This window comes from Pinus tabuliformis, chromosome X, assembly GCF_031772625.1.
Source record: "Pinus tabuliformis cultivar Carrire ecotype Pingquan chromosome X, CPIR1, whole genome shotgun sequence".
NCBI lineage: Eukaryota > Viridiplantae > Streptophyta > Pinopsida > Pinales > Pinaceae > Pinus > Pinus tabuliformis.
Genome location: NC_142308.1, coordinates 1188027749 through 1188050231, shown reverse-complemented (window position 1 = coordinate 1188050231; position 22483 = coordinate 1188027749). Strand labels below are relative to the sequence as shown.

The window sequence follows — 22483 nt, the reverse complement described above, 5'->3', positions numbered from 1 at the left end:
CAAATATTCAGTTACAGGTGTATCAACCTTCCCTGAATTGGTTGTTACAACAGTAACAAGTCTTCATGGGTCAGCTGTTACAGATGTAACAACTTCCTCTATATCATCTGTTGTAGGCACAATAGCTACCTCAGAGCCTCCGACATCTCCTCTCGATGGTTCACAGTCCTCCTCTGTAATGATAGGGGAGTGACTTGGGTTAACTACCTTGCTTAATCGCAATTGTATTTCATTAAGTCCCATGGGGGTAATAAGGTAGGTCTGGAAGGTAGTCAGAGCCTCTATCCCTTGAGCTGCTTTATTGTTTGCGTTTGGGTTATGTTGCCCTGGTAGTTGGGGTCGCACAGGTGGAGGAGGAGAAGCAGCTTGGAAAGGATATAACTGCAGCTGTTGTTGCATGGGTAGTCTAGACAGAGCTGAATTCTAGGCATTTCCTCTCCAATTCCGATTCCAAGGATATGGTTGGGATTGAGGATATTGAATAGGAGGATATGGAGACCATTGGTTCCAGGGTGAAGGAAACTGTGCTGAAGGAGGGGTAGAATATTGCCACGGATATTGCTCAGTATTATATAAATTATTCCATGAATTGAAAGAGGAAAATTCTTAAGATATACTTGGAGGTCACTATTGCCATGACCTCCATGGTGCAATGAAATAAGAGGATTGCACCTCCTCTCTTGATTCTCTAAGTACCGCCTTTAGTCTAGGAAGCTCTAGACATTGCCCTGTCGAATGCTCTAGTTCGCAGATATTACACAGGCTAATGTTGTTCAATTCACATTCCCTGAAAGGATGTTTCTTCCGACAAGTTGAAAAGAACACAGCCAGAGGTGTGTCATCTTTTGCTTATGTATTCTTGATCTGCGCTGTCGTTATCTAGGTAGAGAGGGTACTGGGGATATCGGTCTTGAAATTTTTGAACAAATTACCAACCTCCACTTTGGTTACTCCTCTGCCTACAGATTTTTGTATGCAGATAGAGGCATCTTGAATTGTACTCCTCCCTTTGGACAATCCTCAATAACATCTTAGGAAGAGCTTTACAATATCAGAAAATGGCTCTTGCGATATATCCCCTTTCCCTAATAGGTTCAGGGTGTCAAGGCAGTCATCCCTCATTCCTATGATAAATATAGTCTTCAATATTTCCTGGTCTAAATTGTTATGTTTAGACCTCTACAGATTATAGTGGAACCATTCCACATAATCTTCCAGGCTTTCATTCTCCTTCTGTGTCGTTCTAAATATATCCTCCCTTAAGTCCATGGTCCTCCAATAGTCCCGTTACTTTGATAAGAACATCTCCTTCATATCATTCCACGTTTAAATAGAAGCGGAGCTCAATTCCATGAACCATCTCAAGGCTTCCCCTTTTAAAGTAGCAATAAATAGTTTTAATTTTTGAGCATCTGCTGTATAATCATAACTTTTAAATAAGACATCAAACTCATATAGAAAGGTGTTTAGATATTCCACAGTCATCCCCTGAAAGGATGGTAAGGATGATAGAGCAATATTTTTCATAGGAGCTTCACCTCTGATATTCCCAATTGGGAACTCAAAGGTGGTGATAGTAGCATCTATTTTAGCATTGTTGTCATTGTTGTCCCCCATGACTAATTCTTCTAACCCTTGCTGTAGAAGACATCCTTCAAATTGTTTTTGTGATGGCCTTGTAGATATGATTACTGCCTCAGATACCCCTAGGGTCCATCTCAGATGTCCTATGTTCCTCCTCAGTTTCCCCTTGCCCCTTAGTCCTTAAATTATGGCTGCTAGCTTCCCCTTCTTGCTCATGAATTGATTCCTTGGTGTTGGGGGTATGGGCGATAGCTTTATAATGATATTATCCCGAGATGGAGGAATTATAGGTTTCTGCTTTCGCTATGGGAGTAACATCTTTCTATGACCGTGTTTTCCTTGCATTCCTTTGAGAGCTAGATTGTTCTTTTTCTGCCTTGGAGATTAATCCCTGGATAAATGTCTTCCTTCCCAAATCTTCACCTTTCCTTTGCTTTTTACGACCCATCGACTTATTAGAGTGGGGGTGATTTCAATATCACTACAGTTCCTACAAGTGCACACATGGACCCTATGTGTATTAAATCACACCCTAAGTGTCTCAGTCTTCGACAGTGGTGAGCCTGCCCAGGTATATTAGAGCGATGCACAAGTTCTTACCTCTCATCTTACTACCCAGCAACTGAAGAGCTGAAGACACGCTAATCAAAACATCAAAATATCCTAAGTGTCCTAGTTATCACAATGGTGAGCTTACCTAGGTATGTTAGAGCGATGTGCAGGTTTTTACCTCTTGTTTTATTGCCCAATAACTGTGGACTAGGAACATTGTATATCAAACAAACAACTTAGCTGACTATATCGTCAACTGCCATCCTCGGCAATGACGCCAAAATGTGGTGTTGTTTTAATCAATATTAATTGACTGAGACTGCAACATATAATTGTCAACCCAAGGTAGGTCTTGATATTTCAATGGAGTTCGCACTATTTGTGCTGATACACTCTAGCCAAGAATAAGAAAATGCAGAAAATAGTAAAGGATGTCGCTGATCTAAATTGTTGAATCAAACCATGCATGTAGACATAAAAACACTCTACATAATTAAATCACACTCCGCAGCTATCAAAGTAAGGGCATTCCACACAAGAACTAATATCTAGTCCAGCGGGTTACAACCATTCTATTGATTAAATCATTGTAACAACATAATATAAATAGAAACAAAAACGAATGTAACCCATGATTTGTAAAACAACAACGAGAAACCATAAATCAATTGACTAAACTAGAATGTACACTACCTCTATCACTGCAATCCCTGCTAAAGAGGAGCGTCCTTCCTCCTCAGCAGGGCATAGGAATAACACAAAATTGATTAAAGAATCAGTTGAAGAACAGTAACAGCATCACTGTGCTGATTGATATTAAAAATAAACTCAGAATTACAGAAGCAGAGTAATAATGGTTTTCTATATGTCGTATCCTTGTACATCAAAATAGAGTTCCTTTATAGTTATTACATCTCGAAATTAGAAATAGATCAGTCATGAGAATCTCACGATTCTCATGTTGATAAAGAATAAAAGTAGTTACAACCTATTGCTAAATACAAATATACATCAGTTATGATTGCAACTACTTGGGTCTTGTTTCTTTAAAAATAAACAATCCTTACTACCGACAGCTATTATGTGGAATAGTACCCACATTTTTCAACTTCGGTGTAACAAAATTCAATGAATGATGGTTTGGGATGTCGCAACATCACTGACTATAACACTTTTGGTGTAACGACGAATTCTTGTATCAGCACGTGGTGTAACAACATCTAATGTGTAAAAACAACCTGTAACAATTTCCAATGTGTAACAACAACCTATAACAGCATCCAGGGTGTAACAAAGAATGATTCTATCATTTTCTGCAGTTAATCTGCGCTTCCTGTCTACTTCATAACTTTCTTCTCATGAGCCATCACCTGTAAAGAAGAGCTTCCCAAAATACTTCTTCAATACTCTCCTAGTTGGCCACAAAAAGTAATAAAGCCTCGTATTATTCAGTAAAATACAACAAAGTAACATGACAATAGAATAGGTTAAAAAGGTAAGAAAACAAGGAATTTGATCATGTAAAGTCATAGGCCTAGAGTACAGAAAGGTCAAAACTGGGGAAAGAATGTGTAGAAAATAGGTAAAAAGCCACACCCAACAGGAAGGTCAAAGCACGGGGGCTTCACTGTGGGAGTAATACCATAGCACATGGCATCATATTGGGGGATATATAATAAGGGAAACATGACATAATATATTGGGGGATATATAGGGGGTAAAGGGTTTTTATATTGACAGGTATAATAAATGGAGCTCAAAGTTAATGAAAAAATATAAAGGGGTATAAAAAATATTAATGAAAAGATGGATACCTACAATATCTAGTGAAAGTAGGGATTTTTTAAATTGGGAAGGCATATTTGGTTTATATTGGTAGGGGGTTAAATAATATGATTTTTAGAGGTATTTTCCAATATGTACTCAAATTAAAGGTATTGTTTAATATGCCATGATCGCACGTGATATGTCAGAGGTTCATTTAGTGAAGTCCCCATGGGTCAGAGTTGCGATGCGATAAATCACAACTGCACTTTGGAAAAGAGAGGCGGAAAGGTGTTAAAGGATCGACCTCGGAGGTGAGATGTGATGGATCACAATCGCATATCAGCGAAGGGAAGTTAGTTACAGTAATCGACCCCCAACATACCCGGGTTGTGATGCGATGGATCACAGATCATAATAGCACACAAGTCCCACATTATGATTATCGCTAATACTCTATTGAATTGCGATTAAGTGACAAGTTCTGGATACAATGTGACTTTCGATACCAGTTTATCATTTTGTTAGGTTTGCCACATTGCTATCTCAATATCGCCCTCTGCGTACATAAAACTTAAGCCTGTTGGTCCTCGTCGATTGCTATTTATGATAAGACTCAATCGACAGATTATGGCCCACTGCGCGGCGAAATTTTCGCCCAGTTAGCAGATTGTGGGGCTAATTTTTAGGATCATGCTGGAAATGGAGAAATTTGTGGAGCTAATAGTGGGAAAACTAGGAGAAGTCATAACTTCTTCAGTTTTCCACCAAATTGGTTGAAAAAATAGGCCAGATAGCAATTTTTGAGTATTTTGAATTGAGGGGAGCAGGTTTCATAGGCATTTAAGCATTGTGAAAGAAAATTTTTACACTTCTGAGCATAATAGAGAGGCTCAAGCCATTGGAAGCTAAACCAAGGAGACATAGCCCAGGTGGGGTGAAATCCTTCTCATGTGCTTGTTGTAATGTGTTTTTTATGATATTCTGTACATGTTTATGCTGTTGTTTAGTTTCTGATTTATGTTAAATTTCTCACAAAATTAACATAAAAATCTTCATTTCACTTGCAAAAATTGATGAATCCTTAAGCACAATGAAATCATTTTGTTTATAATTTGAGGAAAAGCTTAGCACTACAAACTAATATTCTAAATTAGATCAATTTTTTGTTAGAGCAAAGGGCTTTTCTTTGTGAAAAATGAATTTAATTATTTACAAGTTTATTTCATGCTTACAAGGTTAAAACTCAAAAGAGATGAATGAAAGGTGGTTGGAAGCCCTGAAGTTGGGTAAAGGGGAAGAAGAGCAAGGTTGCCACAATCTCCAACACCATTTCAGCCTCAAGTTGCAGTTGAGACTCTAGAGATCATGTCTCATGAAGGAGAACCTACAAACATCATAGAAGATGAGAAGACCTTCAAAAATGCTTTCTTTGATATGACAGAGATGGTGAAGGTCTTCTATGAAGAGAGGAATAATAGGTTGCAGGGATAAAGTTCCAAACCTCCCAAGGAGAAGGCTCTTCAGGAGGAGGTAATGGAAAAGGAGGTAATGGGAATGGAGACAAACCTCCACCCTCTCCACCATATTCCTCATCTTCTTATTCACGAGCATCTTGACACTCTTCCACTAATACAATCCTTACTCATACTCATCATCATTCTTCAAAAGGAACTGGTAAATCACCTTTTTTAAAACTTGATGTTAAATTTGAGCTGCCTATGTATAATGGTAAGTGAATGCAGAGAAGGTTGATAATTGGATTCGTCAGTTGGAGGTCTGTTGTAGGATTCAAAACCTTTAGTAGGATGACATAAAGATTCAGTTAGCTTCCTTGAGAATGGAGGGTGCAACTCTAGTATGGTGGGAATCAAAGACCCAAGAGGAGATAAAAAAAATGGTAAGATCTCTATTTCTTGGAATGATTTCATTGCTGCAATCAAACGACAATTCTACCCTCTAGCTTATATGTAGAAAGACATCATGAATTTGCAAAACTTTAGACAGCTAAAAGGTCAAAATGTTAGGTGTATATTTGCAGTCATAGGACACTTTGCTAAAATACACAAGGGGTTTACACAGTGACCTTAGGAACACTACATTAATTTTTAATCCCAATAATCTAGATGATGTGTGTGTGCAAGCCACTCATCTTGAAGCAAGTGGGACAAACACCCTGGAAGAAGGTAGTAAAAAGTTGTTTAAGTGTAAAGAGAAAGAAAATGGTTTCAAGGGAAAGAAAAATGCATCCATTAAAAAGGAAGGAGAGAAATAAATCTGTAAGCATTGTTCCAGAGAGGGTCATGATGAAGCTCACTATTGGAAGCTTCATCTCGAATTGAAAGCAAAGAAATTCAACAACAAAGGAAAAGAAAAGACAACTACAGTCACTCAAGAAGAGGATTTAGGATCTGAATCGGGTAATGAAACAAACATCACAACCATGGGGTTTCAAGGAAAGGAATCCATTGCCAGCACTAGTTATTCAAACTCACATAATGAAACTCCAAATGAAAAGAGGAGAATAGAACTATTTCACATAAGGGTGATATCAAAACATAACAAGATTGATACGTTGTTTGATAGTGGCTCTCAAGCCAATCTTATATCTGGAAACATTGTCAAGACTTTAAATATGGAAACTCTTCCACATCATAAACCATATCCACTTGGATGGGTATGTGAAAATGCACAATTGCAAGTTACGAGAAAGTGTACACTGAAATTCGGAATCAATGCAAAATTCATAGATGAAGTGGAGCTTGACGTTGTGTCGTTAGTTATTTGTGGCATCATTTTGGGCATCCCATACCTTTTATGATAGAAAAGCTATCTTCCATCAGCATGAAAATAAATATCATTTATTCAAAAATGGAGTAGAATATATTGTGAGAGCTCACAGCAAGAAAACAAATATTTTGCTTGTTAATGCGGGGCAGATGAAAAGACTGGTGAATTCAAGCAAGAATTTCATGCTTCTCATGATCAAATCCAAAAATGATGTTGATAATGAAGATTTTAAAGGTTGTGATTTGAATTTGAAATATGAATTGGTTGACATAGTTAACCAATATGATGAAATGTTTCAGGAACCAAAGGGATTACCTCCCAAGAGAGGAATCCAACATGAGATACAGTTGCAGCAAGATTGTCCTCTTCCTAACATTGGCATGTATAGGATGTTAGTGATGGAAAGAGAAGAAATTAAGATGCAAATCCAAGATTTGTTGAATAAAGGGATCATCATACCATCTTCCTCGCCTTGTGGTTCACCTATTGTCTTGGTTCCAAAGAAGGATGGAACATGGTGCAAATGTGTGGAATTTCACACATTAAACAAAATTATGGTAAAGAACCATTACCCACAGCCTGGAATAGATGATTTACTGGATCAATTGAAAGATGCAAAGTATTTTACTAAGAAGGACTTAAGACGTGGCTACTATCAAATTAGAATAGCTGAAGGAGACATTTGGAAGACAACATTCAAAACAAAACAGGGTTTGTTTGAATGGCTAGTTATGTTGTTCGGTTTATGTAATGATCTTGCTACATTCATGCATGTGATGAATGATGTGTTGAGGCCATTTCTTGATGAATTTGTCATAGTCTATTTAGATGACATCTTAATTTTCAGCAAATCCCATGTTGAACATGTATTGAATGTAAGAAAAGTACTTGATGTCTTGAAAAAAGAACAATTGTATCTTAAGATGTCAAAGTACGAGTTTGGAAATACTTCTTTAGTTTACTTGGGTCATATTGTTGGAGGAGGTGAGTTAAAAATAGATCCCTCCAAGGTTGATGTCATTGTGAATTGGCCAAGGCCCAAGATAGTTATAGAGGTAAGAAGTTTTCTGGGAGAAGCCCAATATTGGAGGAAATGTATTACTAATTTTTCTCTTATAGAAGCTCCTTTGCATGCATTGACTAGCATGAAAAAGGTTTTTAAGTGGGGAGGAAAATAGCAAAAGGACTTTGATGCATTGAAGGAAAATATCAGTACAACTCCCATACTCACACTTCTAGACTTGAGACAGTCATTTGAGATTCAGATAGATGTTAGTGACTACACCATGGGTGCATTCCTCATGCATCATGGTAAGCCTATCTATTTTCATTCATAAAATTTTAATGGTGTAGTGATTAACTACCCTACACATGACAAGGAATAGTATGCATTGGTGCAAAGTGTGAAAAATCTGGAAACACTACATGAAGGGTAAGGAAACAATAATTCACACTGATCATCAACCATTGTAATACTTGCAATCTCAATCAAAGTTGCACCAATCAAGGCATTTCCGATGTATGGGTTTTCTTCAACAATTCTACTTGGTAATTAGGTATAAGAAATGTATCTACAATAAAGTTGTTGATATGTTTTCTAGGGTGATTGTTAGTGCAACTACTTTACTCAAGCATAATTCTGTTTTACATGAAATTTATATTGAGAAATATGCATTAGATAATGACTTTCAAGATGTTTATGCAAGCTTGAGTCAAGATAACCAAGTAGAGGAATTTGATTACCATTTGCATGATAACTTCTTGTACCATCTTGGCAAGCTTTGTATTCCACATGGAGAAAGAGTTAACATCATAAGAGAGGCACATAGTTCTCTTATTGTTGGTCATTTTGGTGTAAGTAAGATGGTGGCACATCTACAGAGGTATTTTTATTGGCCTCATATGCTTGAAAGTGTGTCTCATTTTATTAAAGGATGTTCATTATGTGCAATCAGTAAGCCTAGTAATAGGATGTTAGGATTGTAGACACCACTTTCGATTCCTTCACGACCGTGGGAGAGTGTTTCTATGGATTTTGTAGGAGGCCTTCCACTGTCGAAAAGAGGTCATGATTATTTGTATGTAGTTGTGGATAGGTTTAGAAAATTGTGTACTTTGATGCCGTGTAAAAAGCAAGTTACAATTGAACAAACTACTCAATTATTCCTTCAGAATCTTTGGGTACATTTTGGATTTCCCACATCCATTGTTAGTGATTGAGATTCTCACTTTGTGGGGAATTTTTGGTCAAACTTGTGGGGATTCATGGACACCAAACTGAAAAAGAGTACAACCTTTCATCCACAAACAGATGGTAAAATAGAGGTAGTGAACATAACAGTGATACATCTTTTGCGTGGGTATTGCAGCAAGAATCCTAAGTTGTGGGATGAAAAGTTGCACTATATTAAACATGCTTACAACCGAGCCAAGCACTCTTCCACTCAAACTTCACCATTTGAGGAATGCATGGGATACTTTCCTAAATCTCCTTTGGATTTTATTTTTGGCAAAGATGTTGCTATTGAAGGCCAGAGCAACATAGATAATGCAAGAAAGTTCATTCAGCAAATACAATTAGTGAAACAAAAGGTTCAAGAACAAATTCAAGAGAAAAGCTAAGGCAAGTAAAAAGAAAGGCATGACAAGCATCGCCAAGATCACAAGTTCCAATTTGGTGAAGAAGTTTGGCTTCACATTAACAAAGAGAGGCTCCAAGGAGAAGGTAAAAAGCTAAAGCTAATTAGATATGGTTCATTCAGAATTTTGGAAAAGATTGGTAACAATACCTTCAGGTTGGATTTGCCTTCATATATGCAAATTTATGTTGTTGTTAATGTTGAGAATTTAAGGTTGTATGAGACTCCTTTGATTGAATATCAAGGAGGGAATTTTCATATTCCATCTATTGAAGACTTTTTTCCATAATTCCTTGATGTGCTTCAGCAAGACACTATACTTGATAGAAAAACAAGGACATCAAAAAGGGGAAGTGTTGATTATCTTCGAGTGGGGCTCAAAGGTACAATTCCTTCAAAAGCCAAATGGATTGAAGTTGGCAAGGTGAGGGAACTGTACCCTCACCTGTTGAACAATTGAGAGTGATCCATTTGGGATCCAAAAGGTTTCTAGTGGGGAGGAGTGATCAAGTGCTCAAAATTATGCTCAAAAATCAAAGTGTCATAATTTTGTTAAACTTAGCTTTAGATCGAAGAGCTCATCATTCTGATTCCAATGGTGTGAATGACACTCAATTCCAAGCTTGTATGCAGAAGTTATAGCAAGTCAAAGTTCAGGTTTGACTTGCTTACGTGGCAAGATTGGATGATGTGGAAAGGTCCTTTAGCAAATGAGGAGGTGCCAAGTGGCAAGCTTCCATGGCCCTCGCACATCGTAAATCGCATATCGCAGGTGATCATGTTAAAGAATCGGCTCCAAGCAAGGTCAGGGTTCCGATGTGATGAATCGCAATCACACTTCGCAAGAGGCATAATGGTGTTAAAGGATCGATCCCGAAGGTGTGATGCGATGGATCACAATCACAAATCAATGAAGAGAAGACAGTTATAGTAATCAGCCCCTAGCATACCCGAGTTTCGATGCAATGGATTGCAGATCACAATTGCACACAAGTTCCACATTATGATTACTATCGATACTCTGACAAATTGTGATTAAGCGATAAGTTCCAGATGTGATGCGACTTTAGATACTAGTTTATAATTCCATCGGGTCCGCCACATCACTATCATAATGTCGCCTGCTGTGTACACAAAACTTAAGCCCGTCGGTCCTTTCCGATTGCCATTTGTGATAAGACTCGACTGACAGATTATGGCCCGCTACAAGGCGAAATTTTCACCCAGTTAGTAGATTTTGGGGCTAATTTGTAGGATCATGTCAGAAATGGGGTAATTTGTGGAGCGAATAGAGGGAAAACTAGGAGAATTAATAACTACTTCAATTTTCCATCAACTTGGTTGAAAAAAGAGGCTAGATAGCCATTTTTGAGTATTTTGAATTGAGCGGAGCAAGTTTCAAAAAAATTTGAGCATTGTAAACACATAGTTTTACACTTTTGAGCATAATAGAGAGGCCCAAGCCATTGGCAGCTGGTCCAAGCAGATGTAGCCTAGGAGGGGTGAACTCCTTTATCATGTGCTTGTTGTAATGTTTTTTTGATGATGTTCTGTACATGTTTATGTTGTTGTCCAGTTTTTTATTTATGTTAAATTTCTCATAAAATTAACATAGAACTCTTCATTTCACTTGCAAAAATTGATGAATCCTTAAGCACAATGAAAGAATTTTGTTTATAATCCGAGGAAGATCTTAGCACTACTAACTAATATTCTTAATCAGACCAATGGTTAACCATGATTATCATATTGAGACAATGTTTGTCATAATGTGACATTGGATCATCGTTGAGACAATGATTGATTTTCATATTGAGACAATTATTTTCACAATGCAATGTTGGACCATGGTTGACTATGATTGATTTTATAAAATATGTTTGACCATGATTGATCTGGAGATAAAAAATAGGCTCAAAAATGAAAGTTCTCAGAATCTCCCAAAATTGGCGTCAAGTCGTAGAGTTCATCATCCTAATTCCAAAGATGCTTGAATAGCCTCAATCTGATGTCATATGAAGAAGTCATGGCATTTTGAAGTTTTTTACCAATAACTAAAAAGTCAACAATATGGTTGACTAGGCTGCTGACTGGGCAGTTTGTATAGCTGACATCATCAGTTGACTGTGTAGGATATGGTCGGTGGTGGAACAATATGGTCTTGACACATGGCATCATCCTATAGGTGCAGGTGGTTTATTTTCATTGGTTCATTGGTTGTGAGGTGGACCAATTATGAGGTGCCATGTGGCCCAATGAGAGGACACCACATGGCACCCTGTGGTTGGCCAATATTTTTATATCGAGCCCAAGGACCTTGGTGGGGTTCGAAATCTAGACCTCTAGCAGACCAACCTCCAACCTTACTATCACACCACTACGTTGGTTCTCAACAATATAGGTCACTGGTTCTATTTCAAGTCGAATGATTTGGCATTTGGGAGGAGGCGCCAGGGCACATGGGCCCAGTCGTGGTCACATTACACACCATATGACGACGACATAATCAAAGTGGGGCCAGGGCAGTTAGGCCCTATCCTCGGGTCTTTTGCATCACCCACATGACCACCATTGGAGTGGAGCAACTGAGAGATTTGGTGGGAGGGGCAAGGCACTTGGCCTTGGCCTTAGTTCCATCAGTGCCCATACAACCTACGATGTGACGGAGGGAGTAGACCAAGTGGCTCTTGGCCCACGATGGCCCACTGTCCCATGGCTGTTATGTGACCATGACCCTAGGTGAGTGGAGACAAAGTCGACGGGGGTGGGCAATTGTCCCTAACCCCCAACCACATGGGCACCATGTGACCTATTTTGGTGCTTAAGTGGGTAATGACACAATTTAGTGAAGTGATAAATTTCACCTTTTGTAGTGGGAATATCACTGGTCTTGAGTGAAATTGTTGCTCGACAGACTATGTAAATGGAAAAATCGTCATGCAGTTAGCAGGTTTTACCAATTTAAAGGAAAAATAATAGAGGTTGGCTTGGAGAAGCATAACTTGCTCACTTTTTAACATTTTTGAGCTCAAGAAGAGCCTAGATAGGGGTTTTTGAGTATCTTGAACTCAATTTCAACCTCATATTTCTGATTTGAACATGTTATGATGGACTTTTTTCAAAATCGAGTCTTTTAGTGTTATAGGTAGAGACAATTTTGAGGCAGTATAGAGGCATATTTGAGCATGGAGAAAGCCTATTTAGAGGTTTTCCAGCCTTCCAATTTCATCTACAACAATTGTTACTTTTGTAGAGGATCTTTTTAAAGTCTTTTCTCAATGTGTTTAGGAGAAAATCCCTTTTCAACTCTTCATTGTGAAGGAGTTGCATGTTTATACTTTTGATTTCAGGTGGAGTACAAGGACTTATTGTAGAAGAGTCCTTTTTATGTTGACATTTTCGTGACTTGCTATAGGGAGTCATTTTTCTGAGTGATAATTATTTGTAGGAGAAAAAAGCCACTCTTGTGTCAAAAAGTTATAATGTACTCATTTGCTTTTGAAATCAATATAATGGCCTAGCTATTGGAGAAGGCCCAAAGATGTAGCCTAGGAGGGGTGAATTCTATGAACAAATGCTCATTTTTTCTCTTCATGTTTATCATCCTGAATTGCATGTGAATTTGTTTCTCTTTTAAGTTCATGTGAAAAATTAACTCATCATCCTTGAATATGTTGTAAAACTAATAAAGACCCATTTTGTTTAACTTGCAAAGTGTTAGAGGACGATATCTTTTTTATAGGAGGATATTTCCTCCGATTTCATATCAAGTGGTATCAGTAAATTTCTAACCATGTTACAAGTATGGGCAAGAAACTTGAGCTTAAAAGACTCCAAGCGTTGGAGGAGATTAATATATCTCCTCGAATGGAGAATGTCGAGCTAAGGATATTGCTTGAAGTTGTAGAGGAGGAGAAGAGGAAAATGCAACTATAGTTGTAGCATGTAGTGGAGGAACAAACTTGTGAGAGTTCCACCGCAGAAGCAGCAAACAATCCCTCCAAGATGGAACCAATTTGTGGGCATGGTTCGTACACATGATATGGACCATATGTTGAGAATGATGCTTACGAATTTTGTCAACATTTGAAATATCACCCCTATGTGCCCATTGGTAAAAGTGGTTGGATAGTGTTATCATCCACTTCATGATCAACATATGAAACATAAAATATGGGTGATAGGCCAAAGGAGGTAATTGGTGTTTCTAGTTCTACTCCTTCAGCTAATGTTGATAACACATCTTTTGTAGCTTTTGAAAAACATACCAAAGGTATTGGTATGAAGCTTTTAACTCAGATGGGTTATGATGGAAGAGGACTCAGAGTCAATGGCCAAGGTATTACTAATCCTATCGAGGTGAAGGAACGACCACGATATGAATGATTGGGTTATGGTCATAAAGAAATAGGAGGGTGCTCTAAAATTGTCGAGGCAAATAAATCATAAAGTGATGATATGTTACACCATGATGGTGGTGATAATGAAACATTGTATCCAAAGAGAGATGAAAATTCCAAGGGACATTCCAAGTGTAGTTCTTCAAGTCACAACCCAAAGGATAGGTATAAGTGTCATGGGAATTCTAAAATGTTGGTGATTTTGATCATTTATGGGAAATGTTCCCTTGCACATTTTGTGATGCATCTCACCATTGTGTGGTTGAGTGTGAGTGACATAAGGACAAGGTCAAGAAAATAGATCAAATCCTTGGGACACTACATGAGGAACTTCTCTTAGTTATGAAGACTTCCTTGTCGATGGGAAAGCGTAAGCATTTTTGTACCCATTGTAGCATGAATGGGCACCAGATTGAAAAGTGTTGGAAACTCCATCTGGAACTTTGTCCCAAGAAGGACAAAGAGCTCATGTGATCCCTTGCAAGCAAAGTGATAGGTGGAAAGGTGGAAACTGATGTAGTTCCTAAAGTAACCTTTGAAGTAGAGTGGGTACAGAAAGAGAACCCATAAGCCCAGTTAGGTAAAGAATGGATAAACTATTTTGTACAGTTTGCTAGCTTTGTAAAATTGTAATTACTCATTTTATATTCCCATTTGTGTACTTTGTAAAGCTAAGTCAAGTAGAATCACTTATTTGCAACAAGTATGTTTTCTTTGGAATGTTATGTTATCTTGGCTTGATGATAAGTCAACTTGAATGGGACTTTTGGGATGAGCATTTGTATTTCATCCAATATGTCTACAATTGTGTTAAGCACTCACCTATACAAGTATCTTGATATGTGAAGCTTGTTTGTGAATTTGGTCTTTGGTAAATATTGTGCAACATATGACCATAGTAATGTGGAAAATGTCAAGCATGTCATTGTATAAGTGTAGCTTGAGGAAAACAAAGAAAATTGTAAATCAATGCATGGAAATCATTGAGTTGCTTCTCATTTCTAAGTGGAAGATAAAGTTTGTCTTCAAAAAAGAGAGAATTCAAGGATAATTTTGTTTGAGCCTAAGAAATATGGTTTTGGAGAGAATGTTTAGATTCCATTCATGGTGGAATTTATTCTTGCATGTTTAAGAGAATTGCAACAAACCAAAATTATTGATAGGAAGATAACAACTTCAAGTAGAGGTAAGGTGGTGTACCTTAATTGGAGCTCAAAGGCACCAATTCAAACAAAACAAGAAGGATTGAGATCAAGAAAGTTAATTAGCTTTTTCTTGACTTATTTACTGAGTGAAGATAGATTTTTGGAGGTCCAAAAGTTGCTAGTGGGGAGGTATGATCTAGAGATCAAAAATAGGCTAAAAGTGAAAGTGCTTGTAATATCCTGAAACCAACATCAAGTTCATCTTCTTGATTATAACGATGCTTGAATCACCTTAATCCGACATCGTATGAAGAATTTATTGCGTTCTGAAGTTTTTGACCAATAACTAAAAAGTCAACAACAAGGTTGATTGGGTTATTAACTAGGCAGTTCGTACAATCGATGTCATCAACTAACTATATAGGGTATGGTTGGTAGTGGACCAATCTGGTATTAACATGTGGCATCATTGTACAAGTGCAGGTGGTGTATTTTCATTGGTTCGTTGGTTGTGAGGTGGACCAATTATGAGGTGCTACATGGCGCAATGAGAGGGCACCACATGGTGCCTTATGGTTGGCAAAAAAAATTTATATTGGGCCTAAGGGCCTCGTCAGGGTTTGACCCCTAGACCTCTGGCAGACCAACCTATGACCTTACCGTCATGCCACCATGTTGGTTCTTAACCTTATAGGTCATCAATTCTATTTTATGTTAAATGATTTGGCATTTAGGAGGAAGGACTAGGGCACATAGCCCTAGCCCTAGTCACATTACACACCATATGACCATGACATAATCAAAGTGGGGGCGGAGTGGTTAGGCCCTAGCCCTAGGTCTTGTGCATCACCCACACGACCACCGTTGCAGTGGAGCAATAGAGTGATTTGGTGGGAGGGGCGGGGCAATTAGCCTTAGTCCCATGTCCATCAACGCCACTACAACCTATGGTGTGGCAAAGGGAGCAGACCGGGTGGCACTTGGCCCACGCTGGCCCCCAGTCCCATGACCATTATGTGACCACGACCCTAGGCGAGTGGATCCAAATCTGACAGGGGCGGGTAGTTGGCCCTGACCCTCAACCATATGCCACCATATGACCTTATCCTGATGGAACAGTAGGTAAGCTGGTAGGGGCAGTATTTGGCCCCGACCCCAAGCCACATGGGCACCATGCGACCTATTTTGGTGCCATAAGGGGGCAATGGAGGAATTTAATGAAGTGATAAATTGCACCTTTTGCGGCGGGAATCTCATTAGTCCCAGTGAAATTTTCACTCGGCAGACTGTGAAAAGGGAGAAATCGTCATGCAATTAGCAGGTTTTGTCAATTTGCAGGATAGATAGTAGAGCGTGGCTTGGAGAAGACTAACTTAGTTTTTAGCCTTTTTGAGCTCAAGAAGAATCTAGATAGGAGTTTTTGAGTTTCCTTAACTCAATGATAGCCTCAAATTTATGATTTGAGCACGTTATGATGGACCTTTTATAGAACTCCATCTTTTATTGCTAGAGGTAGAGACAATTTTGAATCAATATGGAGGCATATTTGAGCATGGAGAGAGCCTAGTTAGAGGTTTTCCAACCTTCTGATTTCATCTGCAACAACTGTTACTTCTGTAGAGAATCTCTTTTCAGACGTTTCGCTATGTGTTTAGGAGAAAATTCCTTTTCAACTCTTCATTGTGTAGGAGTTGCATGTTTATGCTTTTGATTTCAAGTGGAGTACAAGGACCTGTTGTGGAAGAGTCATTTTTATGTTGACATTTTCATGACTTGTTGTAGGGAGTCATTTTTCTGAGTGAGAATTCTTTGTAGGAGAATGTTTATTTGTAGGAGAAACAAGCCGCTCTTGTGTCAACAAGTTATAATGTACTCATTTCCTACTGAAATCAATATAATGGTCTAGCTATTGGAGCAAGCGCAGAGACATAGCTTAGGAGGGGTGAACTCTTTGATCAAATGCTGGTTTCTTCTCTTCATGCTTATCATCTTGATTTGCATGTGAATTTGTTTGTATTTTAAGGTCATTTGAAAACTTAACTCATCATCCTTAAAGAGGTTGTGAAACTAATTTCACCTTTAAAGACCCATTTTTTTTAACTTGCAAAGTGTCAGAGGACGATCAATTTTTTATAGGAGGAACTTTCCTCCAATTTCAGATCAATGATTAAATTTACAAAACATGGTTGATCATGGTTGGATGTGATTTATATTATAAACCCAAGGGAATAATAAACCTTAGGGATTAATACTAAAAACCCAAGGGACTATAAACCTAAGCAAATAATATTAAGCCCTAGGAATATGAACCCTTAGATTAATAAACCCAAGGGATTGATATTATAAACCCAGGGGATAAAAATTATAAACCCAAGGTATATAAACACTAAAATAAACATGATTGACCATGATTGATTTCCATATTGAGACAATCCTTTTCACAATGCGACATTGGACCATGGTTGACCATGATTGATTTTCATATTGAGACAGTCTTTGCCACAATCTGACGTTGGACCATGGTTTACCATGGTTGATTTTCATATCGAGACAATCTTTGTCACAATGTGACATTTGACCATGGTTGACTATGTTTGACCTTGATATCCCTTGGTTGACCATCATACTTGAACATGATGAAGGAGAGTTTAATCAAGGTTGATCATTGTTAATGAAATTCAACCATGGTTAATCATGGTTTACGATCGTTGACAATGGGTCATCATGGTTTCTGTGGTTTATTTTCATATCGAGACAATGTTTGTCACAATGCGACATTCGGCCATGGTTGACCATGATTGACCATGACTGGCCATGTATAAAACATGGTTGATCATGATTGTCCATGGTTGACCATCATAATTGATCATGATAAAAGAGATTTTAATTATGGTTCATCATGTTTGATGAAATGCAACCATGGTAAATCATGGTTGAACATGTTTGACCATGGTTGACCAAAAAGACATTGACCATGATCGACCATATTCAAGCATGATTAACCATCGTTGATCATGGGACCATGATTGACCATGTTTGATTTTGGTTGACCATCATAGTTGAACATGATGAAAGAGATTTTAATTAAGGTTCATCATGGTTGATGAAATTCAACCATGGTTAATCATGGTTGACCATCGTTGACCATGGTTGATCATGGTTGGAAATGGTTGATATTCATATCGAGACAATCTTTGTCACAATGCTATGTTCGACCATGGTTGACCATCATAGGTGATCATGCTAAAAGAGATTTTAATTATGCATCATCATGGTTGATGAAATTCAACCATGGTAAATCATGGCTATCTATGGTTGACCATGGTTGACTGTGGTTTACAAAAAAGACATTGACCATGGTCGACCATATTCAAGCATGATTAAGCATCGTTGATCATGGTTCACCGTAGAGACATTGATTAACCATCATTCATCATGGTTCACTATAGAGACATTGATTAACAATTATGACCATGATTAATGATGGTGGAGCATGCTTGACATGGAAGATCATTATTGAACAAGCTTGATCATGGTACATGATGGTTGACATTGATTGACCATAGTTAAACATGGTTGGCATGTTTGATTGATTAAATGTCATTTATTTAGCTGTAGTCTAACAATTATGCTTTTTTGCCCTTAAAGTTATGGAAATTACGGCCATATTTTGAAAAAATCCGGTTGAGATTTTTGTAAATCCAAGTAAAAGTTGTCAAAATTCATAATTTTTGTTGCCCTAGAAGTTTTTGATGGTGCTCAATCCATTTCCACCATAAAAAAAATGATGTAAACACTACCTCTACAAGATTGTTTGAATATTTTTTTCCCAAATTCCAACCACTTTTAGCCGTCCAGGTAATAACTGTGCCTCCGTAAACGACTTCATTTATTTATAACAATTATTATTAATACTAATAAAAATGTTAATATTTTAATTAATATTAATAATTTAATCTAAACATGAAACATGGTTAAATTAATGTTCAATATTCTTTAATATTTTCAATTTTAAAATATTAATAAAAAAATTATTATTTATTTATAATATTATTATTAATATTTTTAAATTTTAATATTTAATAATATTATTATTTATTAATATTTAATAATACTTATTAATATTTATTTTATTAATTAACCATATTTATATTAATAAAATATAATTAATGAATATTTATTTAAAACATTATTAATAAATATAGGGCTGGCTATGCATGTTGCGCACATGCACCGAAATATACGAGTCCTAAGCACACGTATAACTCGACCGATTTGCACACACACGTCGGCTACGTCACTGGTTCCAGAATATGACAAATATAGCGATCTTCCCCAGCAGTCGCTTCACACTCTTGCGACTTAGACAAAGCATCTTGTGAGCATATTCCTTTCAAAATAAATCCAGGCTATCCTTATAAAACCAAATTGAATTGCCAAAATTTGCAATCAAGAGCATAAGAGTGACAGCAATCCACCATTCGCCCACCATTCGATTTTAACTTTGACAAAATAAAACAATAAGCATACTCCCTCGTGCCCGATGGAGATCGTACTCCCTCGTGCCTCTTGCTTACAGGACGTTGCCATGAAACACCTTACAGGAAGTTGCTTGCGCAATGCGGGGCATCCAACGATCATTAAAAATGTTAATGGTTTGACTTTGCTCTAATGGTTTGACTTTGCTCTATTTTGATTAATATCTGATTGGATTTTTTCATTTTTTTATTTTTGAAATTCACGATTATAAATTTATAAATAAGATGAACAAATATTCAATATCACCAAAAAGTATTGCAACGCCAGCCCGGAATGACAACAGCAGCAATCAGCAATGGCGTATTATTTATTAAATATCACTTATTTGACAAAACACTGATCCCACAGAACTCGCGATGGAGATCGTACTCCCTCATTCCTCTTCATGCCATCGTCATTGCGAGGCTTCCAGGACGTTGCCATAATACTAATATTAAAATTCAATGTTGCCTATTTATATCCAATATCATCACATTCAATTTCTTTCATATTATTCACTGTTAGCTTGTTGGCAGAATTGTTAACATGGTGGCTTCCAAGTTCAATCTGATTTTCTTGATCGTCTTCTCACTGCAACTCTCTGCTGCAATATTGTTGTGTAATGGAATGTCTATGACCCTTCACACGAGAAGGTCTAAGACACGAGGGATCAGAGTGAAGGAGCCTCTGTACTTTCCTGGCAACCTCAATTTCATCGAGTATTACATCCACTTATCGGTGGGCACTCCTTCGCAGGATTTATTGCTGCAGTGATGTTGTGTGGGCATCCTGCACCCCAAATTATACATGTAGCGACTGCCCTGGATACGCCACCGTTTTTCTTCCCAGCAATTCGTCGTCTGCTCTACGAGTACGGTGTGCAGATCCAAAGTGCAAAGATGTGTGTGAAGATGGGATAAGCTGGGCGACGTGTCCAGACAATTGCTCGGGGACGTGTCCAGACTATGACCTTGGCTATGGCTCGGGAGGCACGTCCGGGTATCTACTGACTGACACGTTGACTTTGCCATTGGGAAGTGGACAAATAATTAACTTTGGATTCGGATGCTCAGTGGATTCATTCGGGATTGCTGGTATTGCAGGATTTGGCAGAGGAAATATCTCTTTGCCTTCGCAGCTTAGTGCTGTCATTGGCGATAAATTCGCGTATTGCCTGAACGATCAAAACAATGGCAGCATGATAGTGCTGGGTGACAGGGCAGTTCCCACGAATATGAGTTTGAATTACGCTCCGTTTTTAAATAAGTCCCAATCAGCTTCAGCTTTTCCCGGATACAACCAATTCTATTACATTGGTCTTGAAGGAGTGCGTATCGGTGCAAAATCTTTGACGCTGCCCTCCAATGTATCCACATTTGACCGTAACGGGGACGGTGGAACCGTTATAGATTCGGGCACTACTTACACTGTCTTTCCTCCAGAAGTCTATAACCAGATTGCAGCGGTATTTGCTTCTCAGATTGGATATCCAAGAGCTCCTCAAGTTGAAATGTCGACTGGCTTTGGATTGTGTTACAATGTGTCTGGTGTGGCCAATGTCAATATTCAATTCCCTGACTTCGCATTCCTTTTCAATGGTGGCTCAGACATGGTACTGCCTAAGGACAATTGTTTCTTGCCGATGAGCTCAGACACTTACTGTTTGGCATTTTTGGGTCGCTTCCTTGGCCCTCCTGGACCTGCTGCTATTCTAGGGAATTATCAGCAGAAGAATTTGTATACAATATTGTATGACAGGGAGATGAATCGTTTGGGCTTCACTAAGCAGGCGTGCTAGATATTCCTCTGATCCACTGATGGCCCGCTGCTAAGATCCGATCCTATGTATTTCCTCTTCTTGATCCATATATATAGTCTTGGTGTAATTTATGTATTTCCTCTGGATCTATATAGCCTATGTATTTCCTCTTTATTTATCTATATATAATTTATATATAATTTATGTATTTCCTGTTGATTCTTATAGTCTATGCATTTTCTCTTTATTCATGTTTAATATTATGATTTAATTTGGAAAAGCATCGACTTCATTTTACCCGAAAATCAAGGGGTTAGTTGTACTCCATTTTACTAAATAGTAAAAACTCAAAAGTTAATGCTAGTACTATAGGCTATGGCTTGAATCTTTTTTTAAAAAAGCCAAAATGCTAGCACTATAAGGTTATGGCTTGAATCTATAAGGTTATTTCTCAACTTTATATATATATATATATATTTCATTTTTGGGGTTTGAGTCTTATTGAAAAATAAAATAAAATATTATTTGATGAATATTGAAAGAACTAATTGTTACTATGAAGTTTTATTTGGTGAAGACTCTTCTATCATGAAGATTTTCTCTTATGTTTTTTAGCATTAAGGAAAATATAAGTAAACAATTTCATTTGGTGAAGACTCTTGTACCATGGGGATTTTCTCTTGTCTAAAAAGACAAGTAAATTATCATAGAGGTTTTTTTTTATAATAAAGTTTGTTCTATATCATTGAAATTAAAATATTTAAATACTATGACTAACTATAAATATAAAAAATAGTTAGAGTGTATGTAACCCAGGAAGGGTCGATATCCCAAGGAAAAATTTTGGATATGAGCTGGGGCGGAAATAACTCCACAGGGAATTTCAAGACGTTTACGACGTTCCATTTGAGTACCAAATATTGCAGAGGGTTCCACGCGAGAGATAATATCTCCTACTTCAGCATGATCATCTGTGATGATTACCTCATCACAAAAATCTTTAATTTGCTCTTTGAATCATTCTGCATCATGTTTACAATAAGTACTTGTAGACTCAACCCTTCAATAAAATCATAAAAACATATATGTATTTGGTAAATTAATTGAGATTTTAGTTTTAATACATTTTATATATAAACATTTACTGTTATGTATATTTTTGCATGGAAGAAAAACATAGAAATTTTAATTATTAAAAAAAATTACAATGGTAGATGTGTTGAGAGTATTGAACTTTTACCTTTTCAAAACTATAGTTTTAGTCAAAAATCAATCACCTACAATTCCAAAGTTATTTTTCAAACAATTCTATATTGAGATTTATACTATTGA

At 37.4% G+C, this 22483-nt stretch overlaps 1 protein-coding gene across 1 annotated transcript; it reads left to right on the top strand.

Moving 5' to 3' along the window:
* The first annotated feature begins 19938 nt into the window (after positions 1-19938).
* LOC149144195 (putative aspartyl protease At4g16563) lies at positions 19939-21190 on the top strand. The gene is made up of 2 exons (XM_089452064.1): positions 19939-20045; positions 20149-21190. Exons 1-2 carry the CDS (start codon positions 19939-19941, stop codon positions 21188-21190), a joined length of 1149 nt encoding a protein of 382 aa, XP_089308190.1.
* Positions 21191-22483: the final 1293 nt, after the last annotated feature.